A 14,950-nucleotide genomic window follows, 5' to 3' on the forward strand; every position below is an offset into this window, starting at 1 on the left:
TAGTGCCTTCTACATTTATTTCTAAATTGATCATTTAAAACCAAAATACAAAATATTATCTTTCTCAGTATTCCCTAATAAACAATATCTTTATTTGGTTCCAAAGGCTTAATGTCATACAGGGGGAAAAAAATTAACATTACTGTAATACCTGACAAAATGTTGTGAGCCACTTTCTCACTCCATTCAGGTAATTCTTTTGATTTTTCTTCTGGAACTGGCTCACATGGTACAATGTGACTCAGGTTAACTTCTTCACTTGAAGTATCTTTAGCCTAAACAGTAAAAATGTTTCAAAATGTGAAGAGTTAGTACTAAGAGGGGGAAAACTGTAAGCATTATATAACAAATATGAAGCCAACAAATACTAGATATAATTAATGAAAAATATCTTCAGCCAACCTAGTTACCAGTATGGTCTTATAAAGCACAATACCACAACTGCCATGAAGTTGAAAACTGTTCTGGTCCATATAAATCTTGACTGGTAAGATTTAAATACCAAAACAAGTTCAATATGGCATTTATCAAATCATTTATATTGACTTTTTTTTCTGGACTAGATTGATTTCCTTCAAACAGATATCATCCCTAGATATTAGTGTGTACATGGTACTCAGTAAGATTAAAAGAGTTTTGTCAAATGACTCAATCAGTAAGCAAAGATGAATTCATAAACTGGTTTTGACAGAGCAAACAAATGTCTAATTTGAAACAAGAAGGAATATATAAACATAGAATAATCTGCTATTCCATTTAAGAGGAAATGGAGAACATAGAAATATCTGTACTTTGCTAACTGAACAGCTGTTATGAGAGCCTGGGCCAACACCCAAACTCTCAAAGCTAAATGAACTCATTCTAAGAAACAAGACGCAGGCTAACTCAGACCTCATAATATTAATATAATAAAATAACCTGAAAATCAAAGTGGCCAGTAATACAAAGAATGTCACATAAAATATAAAAACAACATTAAACAAAACAACTTCTACATGGGATAAAAGTCACCCATAAGTAAAAATCTAAAGCTTTTCACTGCATATACTTTTTAATATCATTTGATTTTTTTAGAACAAGAAATTAAATTTTAAAACATGAAATTCTAAATGATATGGAAGAATTTCCAAATACACTGTTAAGTAAAAAAGGAGCAAAACATTATGTTTTACATGCCACCTTTTATGTTAAATATTGTATATGTCCGTGTGTGTGTATGTGTATTTAACTATGCATAAAATATATCTAGAAGGACAATAGAAGTTAATAATTATGTGTCTGAGGCCAGGCATGCTGGCTCACACCTGTAAATCCCAGCACATTGGCAGGCCAACGTGGGTGGATCACCTGAGGTCAGGAGTACGAGACTAGCCTGGCCAACATGGTGAAACTGAAACCCCATCTCTACTAAAAACACAAAAATTAACTGGGCATGGCTGCAGGCACCTGTAAGCCCAGCTACTCAGGAGGTTGAGACACAAGAATTGCTTGAACCTGGGAGGTGGAGGTTGCAGTGAGCTGAGATCACACCACTGTACTTCAGCCTAAGTGACAGAGTGAGATTCCATCTGCAGGGGATGGGGGAGAGGAGGGAAGATTATGTGTCTGGACAGGGGAGCCAGGTGGTTGGTGGACAGGAATAGGGCCCAGACTTATTTTTCACCATATACTCTTTTGTACCCTTTAACTTTGGTTTCTTCTGATTAACTTTAAAACAACATTTTTAAGTAAAATATATTTCTTGGAACCATTTTGGACTCCCAATATCCTCATATAGCTGGTCTAAGATGTTCAACATAAACCACAGTGACACTTTGCAAATAAATATAGAATATTCACGTGATATTCATCAATTCCAAAGATAATTATTGAGCATTTACCATGTGGAATACAGCAATGAACAATACTAAACTGCCTGTAATATGATACTCAAGACAATGCTGTTTTATTCATATACTTGCTTATATTACCGCTTCTGCCTATAATCCCCTTAAATTTGCTATGCATACGACCAACTCTTCTTTATCCTTCAAGACTCATCTTAGTCATAATGTCCTGTAGGAGGGGGCTCCTCACTGCTTCCCATACCACTCATCCACCCACACTTATCTGTTAGGCTAGGCTGCATCTTCTGTCTAATAGCCACTTTGGATAGAAATGATCTCTTTGCTAATCTGTCCTTTCCATTAGACAGTAAATTCATTGAGACAAGAAATTTAAACCTTTTCCACTATGTATGCCTAACATGCTAGCACTCAATAAATACTTCCTGAACTCTAATCCAAATTTACCAGTTAAAATATATTACATACGCAGAGCCTATGAAATGAAAGAAGAAACCACTCAATATATTTTTAAAAATCAAATCTCTGTCCTGTTGCCCATCCATAAAAAAACAGGAAATAAAAATGGCAGAGGGTAAGAAAAAAATAGACAGAAGCATATGTAGCCCCCAAGCTCTTGGTGAATATAGGAAGGCAGAGAATAACACAAAACAAATAAGAAAGTATGTGCATCATTAATGCATTCATAAAAATATTTTGGTCAGGTGTGGTGGCTCATGTCTGTAATGTTGGCTACTTGAGGCGGCTGAGGTGGGAGGATCACATGAGTCCGGCTGCATGTGATCAGGTCAAGGCTGCAGTGAGCCATGTTTGCACCACTGCACTCCAGCCTGGGTGACAAAGCAGGATCCTGTTTCAAAAAAAATAAAATCTCTCAAACAGTTGGGAAAAAAGTCTATCCCCCAAACACAGAGTATCTTTTAAAATAGTTTAAGTAACATACACTTTAAAAGGGAAATATTACAACTGATTCTAATTGTTTTTGCTGGTGATCACTTTGTTGACTATGCACAAGTTGCTTTGCTTTAGTATATGGGACTATGATCATAAAAATATATGAAACTGGAGAAAAGTACCATTAGAAGACAACACACACTTATTATTCTTTTATTTACCCTTTTTCCACGTTTTCCTTTATGACGTACATCCTTATTGCCTTGGTCCAACTGTTTTACATCAGTTCCTGAGGCTTCTTTTAGTTGGTCAGAGGAGGGTCTAGTTCTTCCAGGGATTTGGAATTCATTTTCTTCTTCTGCTCTGTTCCAGTTGGCCTAGAGAATAAAGGTTTAAACCTAGCCCTAATCAGAATTTTTCTTAGATGACTTTCTGCCAGCTATATTACACCATGCTCAAGTGACATACTTGTTTGAATGTCAATGTGGCAGTCTATAAGTAACAACTGCTTTTGCTTTTTTCTCTATGCTTCTCTTTTTTCTTATCACCAAACCCCAAATCTCTGAGATCTTTGGTTCATAGCATATGCTTAAGCAAGTTTCAAAAGACAAAGTATAAAAGACAACTTATTAGCAGTTGTTGGCATAAGTTATCTTTGAATCAGATGCAGCTACATTTAAATTTAATTAATGAATAAATTTTAGGTAACATATACAATATACAAGACAAAATGAATTTAAAGGCAATTAACAAAACTCATGTCCACTTCGTTATGCATTATTGGAAGGTTTATTTTTTAATTTTCTACACAGTATACACTTTGCTGAATGAATGCTTAAGAGTAAAAACCAGTCAAAATTACAGCTAGTAACTAGCTTATGTTTACAGTTGAAGTTCTGGGACAGTAAAGCTAGCTAAAAATAACATACAACCAAAAAATAAAATTGAAGAGATAAAATAAACATACAATCTAAAAGTCTGCTTAGTTTTTTTCCTAAAGTCCAGTAATACAGGTCCAGTTAATGTAGGGGTGAAGGGAGAAATAATTCCACATTAGGTCTGAATACTTAAGAGCATCATTTCACTCAGTCAGTAAACAGTGAAGTGAAGATGAACTGCTTCGTTTGATCATACTCCTGCCTTTGTGAATTCCTCCTCACAAGTACAATGAGGCTACACACTTCTGTATGCTGATCATGTATTTTGTTAAATAATTGCTGCTATGCTAAAGTATTGATTTGCTGACCACCAGGTAGGTCATTCTCAGGTCAACAGGGGCTGATTTTATATTTTCACTCACACACACTCACACACACACACACACACACACACACACCTTTGTGGTCTCCTGTTCTCACAATTTGGCCATCCCACCACTTAACACAGTAACTGGTTAAATAATGAATTCCAAATATCTGCTGACTGAAGGAGAGAATAAAAGATTATACTATCATAATGCCCACCTCAGTCCACCCCAGATGACTGTCAATATTCATAATCAAAAATACTTTTTCCCTCTTGCTACAATAATATATAAAGAAAGTCTCTCCATAATACTCTATTCAAGCCCCCTGTTAAACAGAAATACTCTATTTCCACAGGTACACATGTGGGCAGAGGAAACATGCCAAATAAGGAACGTTCCAGGATGATCATATTTTAAATCGTACTTTCTTTTTATTTTTTTTGTTTGGCCTTCATTTACCACAAGAACAAAGAAAATTATCTCAACCAAAGCCTGTTTCTTCCTCAGAATGCCAACCATACCCCTTAAAATGTCCAACATAACCTATCTACTAAAGCCAAAATTATCTTCATGTCACCATTTAGACCCATTAGTACACTTTTCCAGCTGAGCAGTAAAACAGTGGTGAAAACAATAGCTAACATTCACAGAGCATCACTACTTGTTCTGATACAAGTGCTTAATGTATTAATTTTTAATTTTCACCACAGCCCAATGAGGTGGACACTGTTATTATCCCCATTTTATAAGTAAATTAAAGTATAGAGAAGATTAGTAACAGCTGAGCTAAACGGCTATTAAGTGGAAGAGCTTGAATTCATATACAGGCAATTCGACTCTAGAGCTCACAATCTTAACCACTATTAGAGCAAATTCCAAGCATGTAGCTGTGAACACACAAACAAATGATAAACTGTTAGTCTCCTAACCTTGATCACAGTAGAGGTTATCACAATTTCTCTAAAAGCTGAAGAGCTTACGTTAAAGTAGATTTTTTTCACCCTAAAGATAAGCACACAAGTTACCTGGAGCCGAAGGTCAGACATTTGCCTTAATAGATCCTCAAAGAGCTCTCTATCATCCTCTGGTAACTCAGAGGACAGGACGACCCCTACAAAGCATCCTGCTGCTTGCAGCATTGTATCAGGAAACATGTAGGCTCCTGCAGTACATTTCAGAACTGGAGATCTATCAGGAACTAGAGGATACAACCAGTCACAAACCTGAAAGGATTCATTAGAAGAAAAAATATATATACATATAAATGAATGAAACTAGATTTTCACTTATGTTTTAATAAAATTGTTATACTAGAAAATAAACACTTCAAAGTTGGAAACATATTTTAAAAGGCTTTATAGAACCATCAACATCAACAAATTCCCAAGAAAATTAATCATTTGCTAGTCTGATCTTCCTGCAATAAGGACTGTGCTAAATATGTCATGGTTCCACTGATCATACAATCTTAAAGCTCATGGCCTTAACCAGCCCAGCGTTAACCAATAATGACTCTAACTTTAAATAAATAATAATCAAAGTAAATTAAGGTTTTCTTCGTTATTGAAATAGATATTCCTTTTGTGGTACATAAACTATTTTCAGGTATTATTTACTTGAAATACTTACTGAAATAATAGTATTTACTGATTTAATGCTCCTAACAAACCTATGAAATCAGTTACTATTATTGTCATTTTATGTACAAGAAAATTGAGGCACAGAGAGGTCAATTAAGTTGCTCAGAACCAACAACTGAAAAGTGGAGCTTGGATTTTAACACATGTAGTCTGGACCAGAGAAGCTGAACAATTATTTTAATCAGAAACCCAGCACTCACAGGCCGGGCACAGTGGCTCACACCTATAATCCCAACACGCTGTGAGGCCAATGGGGAGCGGGGGGATCATTTGAGGTCAGGAGTTCAAGACCAGCCCGGCCAATATGGTGAAACCCGTCTCTACTAAAAATACAAAAATTAGCTGGGTGTGCTAGTGCATGCCTGTAATCCTAGCTCCAGCTCCTTAGGAGGCTGAAGCAGGAGAATCACCTGAACCCGGGAGGTGGAAGTTGCAGTGAGCCAAGATTGTGCCATTGCACTCCAGCCTGGGCAACAGAGCAAAACTCTGACTCAAATTAAAAATAAATAAATAAGAAACTCAGCACTTACAACGTGGAATAATTTTTTGTACTAAACCCAAGAGAACCTGACATAGCAGAATAGATTAAGTTAATGTTTATGGATTGTCTATCTATTGTGAAATAAAAAGCAAAATAACAAAAGCTCTCCTGCAGTGTCATCTGGGAAGGTCAGCTTGCCAGTACACACACAGACTTAAGCTCACATCCTGGCTGCCTAATTTATTTCTAATGCAAAACATTATTTGAGTAACCAAAATACAACTGTGCTCAACATCAAAACAGTCTTACCCACAAACTTTTAACATTTGAGTAGTTATATATTTTAATACGTATGAGAAAAAATACACATTTCCCTTAATTTCAGTTATTATTAAGATATAACTGACAAGTGGGACAATTTAGTAAAAATATAAGGCAAGTAATAGTAGTGGTATGGAGTTGACAATAAAGATTGTAAAAGTTATTCTAAAATAAAACTTAGGAAAGGTTTTTTTTTTTATTTTTTATTTTTTTATTTTTATTTTTTTTACTATTCCGTGGTTTCTTCCAGATTAACTATATCCTGGTCACCTTAATTGAACTGGAATATCACCAAATTGTCTTTAAAATACCAACACTTTATAGACCTTTCTTAGGACAGGATATTACAGATGAGTGAGTGAGTTCATCCACCATAGGCTGATTTTTCCCAGTTTCATTTTCAGAGGGCAATTTCATGTCCAATTTCTGTAACTATAGATTTAACAAGTTTAAAAAGTATGTGGTATTAAAACTAAAACCAAAAGAAAAGTATTTTTTTGAAGTTCTAGAATTCTGTCTACCTAAAACCAAAAAATCTTAATTTCCTATTTAGACCAATAGTGATTTTAACAGTGATTTTTAGTATAGGAAACATCTAACTTCTAGTATTTAGTTGGTTTATTATTGTATTTTTTTTTTTATAAAAACATTCAGAAAACACATATATTAACTCTTTTAAGGACACTCTGCTACAAATACCTGAATACAAGCAAATGAGAACCTGTTAAAGAGACTCAAATAAAATTTTGGGAGCAATTTTACTTTTCATTTAGGACAAAAAAATACACAGATGAGAAAGATTAAAAACAAAATTAAAAGCACTAAGGACAAATCTGTATTAAAGTACAAGTCATTTCAATGGATGAGTGAATGTAACCATGGTACAGTATTTCTGCCATTCGCTACCCCATCTCCAGTTGCTAAGGACCCAAAGATTTTTTAATTCCATTGTTACAGTGCAACACTATTAGTAGAAATTGTTACAGCTTTTATCATCCCCCACCACAAACCCCAACCAATAAGCCTACTCTTTTTAACCTTAAGGCTCCTTCCCTAAAATAATCTACAGGAGTCACAATATTCTTCCTGCCCAGTATCAAATATTTCCTTTCAATAATGCCCTCAAAGTATCTCCCTCACACATCCCTAGTAAGCCTCAAATTGTCTTTAAACAACTTTCAAGTTGACTCCATATAAAAACTACGTAAGAATCAACAGGAGAGTATACCAAAAGAGAAAACGATTAGAGATAGCCTATGCTATTACTAAACCACATTATTTGGACTGTGGACAAAACACTTGCTTTGCTTAAAAAGTGATCTTTCTTCAATGCAAACTCCTTTGTTATACTCAACGTATACTGAGTCCTCATTTCAAGAACTCATCTTCCTATACCTACATCCAATCTTTTAAAATGAGATTGTCACTGGACCACTATCTTCAGAATACCTCACTAAATCCACAGTAATGCCCTGACATCAATCTTTATGTAGCACTCTTTACTCTTGGACCAAGTGCATTCTGGTAAACTTCTCTGCTTGGACTGTTGGAATTACATCTTAAATTATCACCACAGACTCTACTTCTAAACCAGGGTCTCTCAACCTTGGCATAGTTGAGATTTTGGGCAGGATAATGTTTTTTGTTCATGAGGGCTCTCCTGTGTAATGTGTGGCAGCATCCCTGGCCTCTATCCACTATGCTAGTAGCAATCAACCTCCAGTATGACAACCAAAAATGCCTCCAGACATTGTCAAATTTTCTCTGGGGAGGCAGAATTACCCCTGGTTAAGAACAACTGTTCTGGACCATGTGCTGGGTCTTACCCAGTTCAGACCCTCAGCTGAGTCTTCACAACATTTGTGAATATTTACAGCTATACATCCACAGGAATTACATAAATCCCTTTTGAAATTAAACTTATTAGGTTTCTTCTTCAGATAAAGAATTAAAAGTTTAAGGACGACCACTCTTCTCAAGTTTTATCATCACAAACTTAATACCAAAATAAAACTATTAATATATCTTTAAAAAAAAAAGATTATAAAACAAACATTTTTAAGGCTCATAATTTCATGGAATATATTTAAAAACAAAGAATTTATTGTTATCTTTTTGCACTTATACTGGACACATAAACATTAACATATAAAAATGATGAAGTCTACATGTTTTTCAAATTACACTTTCATTTTCCTTTGGCTTACCTGAAGAAACCCGGGAGGACGGTTTAGAACCGTATCAAGAGAATTATCCAAAAACCTCACAATTCGAAGGTACCCAGGATACGAAGGTGCACTAACCTCCCCTGCAGGATTTACAAAAAAAATCTGTACTCCATTTGGTATCAAAATCAATTCATCTGCATCTAGCCCTAAAGTCTCCAGAGGCGGCGGCTGAGAATGATTCCTATAAAACTCTTCTCCAACTGATGAAACCTCCCCAGAATCTGTTCCATAGGATACCGTGTAGTGACCTTCAGCAGCCTGAGGAGTATAAGCAGGAGGAGCTTCTGCTGGACAACTCTGGGATGGTAAAGGGAGAGAAGCAGGCGCAGCAACTGCCCCTGCACTTGGAGTTGAGGTGTTTCCATCTACTTCAACATGCTGAGGAGCTGAACTAAAAGACTGAGGCTCTGGTAATTTTTCACACATGTCTTTAGGTGGAAATTCTGGATATAACTTGGGCACCTCCTGAAGATCATTCTGTAGAGAAGTGGCAAGACCCTTCTCTAGAATTTCCAGCCTGGTACGTACATTCTGTAGTGTTTCTTTCATTTTCTGTTGCATTTGTCTAGCAGATTCCCACCCAGGGCCTGTGTGTTCAGACTCTGTTGATGAAATGCTGATCCCTCTGAGCAGGTGTCCTATTCCTTGCTTATAGTAGTTCTTTGCTTCTTCCTTCTGACCTAATTCATCTGTATTCAGACCTTTGTTAACAAACAAAAAGGCCTTCTTATATGCTTCTCTGATGATCTTAATTTCAGCAGGTTCTCCATTTTGTGGCTCTTGCTCCATTTCTGCAAAATTGGAAACATATTTAATTATCTTGCTTAGCTATTGTTTACTTATTATCTATATCTCCTACCTGAATATATTTTAAGAGGACAAGTGCCTCGCTTATCTCTGTTTTGTTCACTATTATACTATCCTTTAAGCCTACCATTAGGTTTGTCATAAAGAAAGCACTTAATATGTATTTGATGAATGGATAAATGAAAACTCTTGGTCCAAAATACCTTAATTTAAAAACATAAGAGAATAAATCAGAATACATCCATTACATAATTTTCTTGTTCCAGTTTCTTATAATAGTTTCCTATGATACATATGATATGTATGATATATCATATCATACTGGACACATAAACATTAACAAAATGATGTAGTTTACACATATTTCAAATTATGCTTTCATTTTTCTTTGAAAAATGAATACATTTTTGTATTATGGTTGAAACAAGAATCTCATTCTAAAATTCATTATGATATAAATCCAGATTATATCCAGTGAATAAAAAATGAATTGAATCATACACTGGGGAAAACAAATGAGAAAAAAAAATTTGAAAGAAACTCTGTTACCTGATTTCCACTTAGAGGTGGCAGGTTACCCCACACAGCCCTGTTGCTTCCCCAAATCCCACTAAGATGACTCTAGAAAGATTATGAAAAAGGAATAACCATGTTTTTTCTTAGTGAGAAAAATACATGAATAGGTACTTCACAGAAGAAAATCTTTAAAAAGCATCTGAAAAGGTATTCAACATACTATTCCCTCAGAAAAGTGAAACTAAAATCGAGTGACACCAACTAGACACTTAACAGATGGCTAAAATTTAAAAGACTGATTAGTGCTAAGTGAAGACAAGTGTAACTCTTCTACCTTGATGGTGAAAGCTGAAAAATGATACACCATTTTGGAAAACTGGTAGTTTCTACTAAAGCTAAACATTCACCCACTCAATAACCCAACAACTCCACTTGCAGGTATATAACTAAGAGAAATGGATGCATGTGCATGCCAAAGACATGTATGGCAATATTCACAGCAACCATATTCACAAAAGGCAAATCCTTAAAACAACCCAAATGCTTACTCATTCATACAATGCAATAATACACAGAAAAAATTTTTAAACCTGATTGCCTGCAACATCAATGAATCTCACCAATTCTTTGAGTAAGAGCCAAATACAGAAGACTTCATATTGAGACCATATACTGTGATTCTATATGAATTAAAGAATGGGAAAAACTTGTCTATGATATGAAATAAATCAAAATAGTGCTTATAGGTAGAGGCTAATGACTTCGCAGGTACAGGAGGGAATCTCATGGCCTTTGGAAATGTTCTCTGTTGATCTGAGTGATGACTACAAGGGTGTACAGTGGTCCCCCCTTATTTACAGTTTCACTTTCTGTGGTTTCGGTTACCTGTAGTCAATCATGATCTAAAAATATTAAGTGGAAAATAACAGAGATAAATAATTAATAAATTTTAAATTGCACATTCTCAGTATCATGATTAAATTTCTTGTTGTCTCTCTCTGTGCTCCCTGAGGCATGAATCATCTCTTTGTCCAGGGCATCCATGCTGTCTATGCTCCCCTCCCATGATCACTTAGTAGGTGACATGGTTTGGCGATGTCCCAACCCAGATCTCATCTTGAATTGTAATCTCCATAATCCCCAGGTGTCAAGAGAGGGACCCAGTGGGAGATGATTGGATCATGGGGGCAGTTTGCCCCATGCTGGTCTCATGATTGTGAGTTCGCACCATATCTGATGGTTTTATAAGGCAGTTTTTCCAGCTTCTGCTAGCTCTCTCTTTCCTGCCGTCATGTGAAAAAAGTCTTTGCTTCCCCTTCGCCTTCTGCCATGATTGTAAGTTTCCTGAGGCCTCCCCAGCCACGCAGAACTGTGAGTCAATTAAACCTCTTTTCTTTATAAAGTACCCAGTCTTGGGCAGTTCTTTACAGCAGTGTGAAAATAGTCTAATACAGTAGCCATCTTGGTTATCAGATCAACTGTTCCAATATTGTGGTGGTTGGATTCAAGTAATTCTTTTTACTTAATAATGGCCCCAAAGTGCAACAGTAGTGATGCTGGCAATTTGGATATACTGAAGAGAAGCTGTGAAGTGCTTCCTTCAAGTGAAAAGGTTAGTTTTCAACTTAACAAGGAAAAAAATCATATGCTGAGGTTGCTAAGATCTACCATTAAGAACATATTTTCTATTCCTGAAATTGTGAAGGAGTAAAAAGAAATTATGCTAGTTTTGCTGTTGTCCCTCAAACTGCAAAACTTACGGTCAAAGCATGTGATAAGTGTATTAGTTAAGATGGAAACGGCTTAGATATGAATAGAAACATGTTCCAATTGAAAGCAATGGGGTTCCACAGTATTCATGGTTTCAGGCATCCACTAGGGGTCTTGCAACTTATCTCCCTTGGATAAGGGGTGGGGGGGATATACATAAAAACTACTAAACTATAAATTTAAGATCAGGGCACTAGATGCATTTTATGTGATTCCTTAACAAAACAGATAAACAATAAAGCCATAACTCACAAGGACAAATAGGGACGATGAAGAGTCAACAGTACTTGGTGTCAAAAAAGGAGGCGGACAAGTGAAAACTCCCAAAACACACTTGAGAAAACAGATGCCTTAAACTGTCAGTGGGAAAATCAGAGATGGAGCTGCACTTACATCACATCAAAAACCTCCAAAAGCATAATAATTGATGGAATTCAATCTTCCAGTGGAAAGGAAGTAGAAGTACAGCTGAAAAAAGAGGACTGGTTGAAAGCCTCTTTACAAATTAGCACCCTCAGATCTTTCCTACACCAAGCACTCAGGACACTGTTTCTCTACAGCCCTGAAAGACTGAGTGCTTTGATCTAGAAGACTGTAAAATAAAGTGTGGATAAGAAACTATCGGACATGATTAAGGGTAAAAACCAAAAGCAGGGGGATTAAATGAAATGTTACACATTGATTATTGAGACCCACAGCCTTCCTCCCCACAACTTGGTAATTAGGAGTTCCGGCTGCCAGGTACCCCTCAAGAAAGGAGATTGGAAGTTACCTTCTTGAGGAATCTGATCACCACCAAGAGGAAAGACACAAAGAATAGTGATAGTGAGAGTTCCCTAAGGAAAACTGTCCAAGCAATTCACCGTTCAGAAGCCATAGTTGATAGGTTCTACCCACAGAATCTCAGATCAGCTTTCTAGCGCTTCATTCACTCACATGCACACACTCACACAGACATACACACAGCCCAGGATCACAAAACATGAGGCAAACATCCAGTATAAAAGATAAAAATAAGAGCAATGTAAATTTGGTTGAAATGGACAATGTGCAAGAAAAGGAAAACTTACAAAAAAACCCCCTATCATTTACATCAACATAAAGAAAAAGAAAATATCACATCCATAAAATAAAAAGTGGGATGCATGCACACTGAAAAAAAAGGATATTCAAGGGACAAAATGAACTCTGGGAAATTAAATATTTAAAAAGCAGAAAGGAAAAACTCAAGAAGGATGAGATCATACAATTATAGAAAATGCCCAGAAAGCAGAGCAAAAAGACAGAGATGAAAAACAGGCAAGAATAAATAAGAAAATTAGGACCCAGTCTATAAAGCATATCATTTGAATAATAAAACTTCTAGAAATACGGAAGGCCGAGGCGGGCGGATCACCTGAGGTCAGTAGCTGGAGACCAGCCTGACCAATATGGTGAAACCCCGTCTCAAATACAAAAGCATTAGCCGGGCATCATGGCCTGCACCTATAGTGCCAGCTACTCAGGAAGCTGAGACAGGAGAACTGCCTGAACCCAGGAGGTGGAGGTTGCAGTGAGCCGAGATCGCACCACTGCACTCCAGCCTGTTGGACAGAGCGTGACTCCATCAAAAACAAAAAACAAGAAAACAAACAAACAAACAAAACTCCTAGAAATAGAGAATAGAGAAAAAAATAAGGGATGAAAGAATTAAACAAATAATTCATAGAATTTCCTAGAATTGGAAACATGAATTTCCTGATTTAAAATGACCAAAAGGTTGGGCGCAGTGGCTGACACCTATAGTCCCAGCACTTTAGGAGGCTGAGACAGGCGGATTGCTTGAGTCCAGGAGTTTGAGATCAGCCTGGGCAACATAGTGAGACCATCTCTACAAAGAAAACATTAAAAAATTAGCCAGATGTGCTAGTGTGTGCCTGTAGTCCCAGCTACTCAGGAATTGAGGCAGGAGGATCACTTGAGCGCAGGAATTCAAGGCTGCAGTGAGCTATGATCACACCACTGCACTCCAACCTGGGTTGAAAGAGCAAGACCTCGTCCCTAACAAACAAAAGTAAATAAAAAAACCAATGGGCAAAAATTAAGGAAAAAAAGGGGACAACGAGGTAGGCAAATCACAAGGTCAGGAGATCGAGACCATCCTGGCTAACAAGGTGAAACCCTGTCTCTACTAAAAATACAAAAAAATTAGCCAGACGTGGTGGTGGGGGTCTGTAGTCCCAGCTACTCGGGAGGCTGAGACAGGAGAATTGCTTGAACCCGGGAGGTGGAGCTTGCAGTGCGCCGAGATCATGCCACTGCACTCCAGCCTGGGCAACAGAGCGAGACTCTGTCTCAAAATAAATAAATACATAAATAAATAAATAAGAAAAAAATATTTAACACCAACAAACATACCATGACATTTTAGAACACTAGGCTCAAAAAGATCATCTTTAAAACACTTATACAAAAAAAAAAAAAGAGAGAGGGACATAAAAGTGCTAAGGAACTTAGGAACTTCTTAAAGGCAACAAAACAGAAGAAGGAAATTATATATTTAATTCATAATTCTGAGTAAAAATAGCTTCTAAACCCAGCCAAGTGACTGCTCAGTTATTACATCCTCTGTTTGCTGGGTACCATGTTTTATGAAAGGAATCCCAAGACTGATGATGAGCTTCCAAGCTAACAATCAGGCAAACATTCCAGGGTGGAGTAGAAGACAACAGAAAAGAATGTTTTAAGAAAGTAAAACTGATAGAATGAATACTTAATGTGATCGCAAGCTCTGAAAAAAGATCTACACAACCGTGAGAGTATTCAGGGTTTCATTAGCACTAATTAAAAACTGAGGATTAACTCTAGGGAAAACGATGTTGAGCAAGAAATAAAAAGTAATCATAATGTACGAAATGTTTCAGTTTTCACTAGTGTCATAATATATACAATGAATCTCAATATAAACAAAATTATGGTACAATCATATTGAAAAGATGGGAAGATGGATGGATAAAAAGTTTATGTGCATGTGACAAAGGATGAAAGACATAAAACTTCATCTTTCCCACTGAGAAGTTAATGGACAATGCCTAAAACTGAAAAAGTACCAATATATTCGCACTGTTTAGAGTACAAAAAGACCAAAAGAATTGGGTGAGAAAAACGATACAAGCTGACTTTGGGAGGAAGGGGTAAGATTTTTCTTAAATCTACGTGTATGA

The 14,950-nt window shown here is 36.5% G+C and overlaps 2 protein-coding genes across 5 annotated transcripts in view; one reads left to right on the forward strand and one right to left on the reverse strand.

Moving 5' to 3' along the window:
* Positions 1-14,950, forward strand: part of EXOSC8 (exosome component 8) — a 668,826-nt gene that overhangs the window by 38,366 nt on the left and 615,510 nt on the right. The window lies entirely within an intron of this gene.
* Positions 1-14,950, reverse strand: part of SPART (spartin) — a 58,779-nt gene that overhangs the window by 16,085 nt on the left and 27,744 nt on the right. For all 4 annotated transcript variants that reach the window (XM_050766075.1, XM_050766073.1, XM_050766074.1 and 1 more), the window contains exons 2-5: positions 8,634-9,445; positions 5,010-5,207; positions 2,960-3,115; positions 152-275 (exon numbers count right to left, since the gene is read on the reverse strand). In XM_050766075.1, coding sequence (XP_050622032.1) covers positions 152-275; positions 2,960-3,115; positions 5,010-5,207; positions 8,634-9,443 — 1,288 coding nt within the window. In that variant the 5' untranslated portion in view covers positions 9,444-9,445. The remainder of the gene's footprint in view (positions 1-151; positions 276-2,959; positions 3,116-5,009; positions 5,208-8,633; positions 9,446-14,950) is intronic.

The sequence above is a fragment of the Macaca thibetana genome, chromosome 17 (assembly GCF_024542745.1).
Source record: "Macaca thibetana thibetana isolate TM-01 chromosome 17, ASM2454274v1, whole genome shotgun sequence".
Taxonomy (NCBI): Eukaryota; Metazoa; Chordata; class Mammalia; order Primates; family Cercopithecidae; genus Macaca; species Macaca thibetana.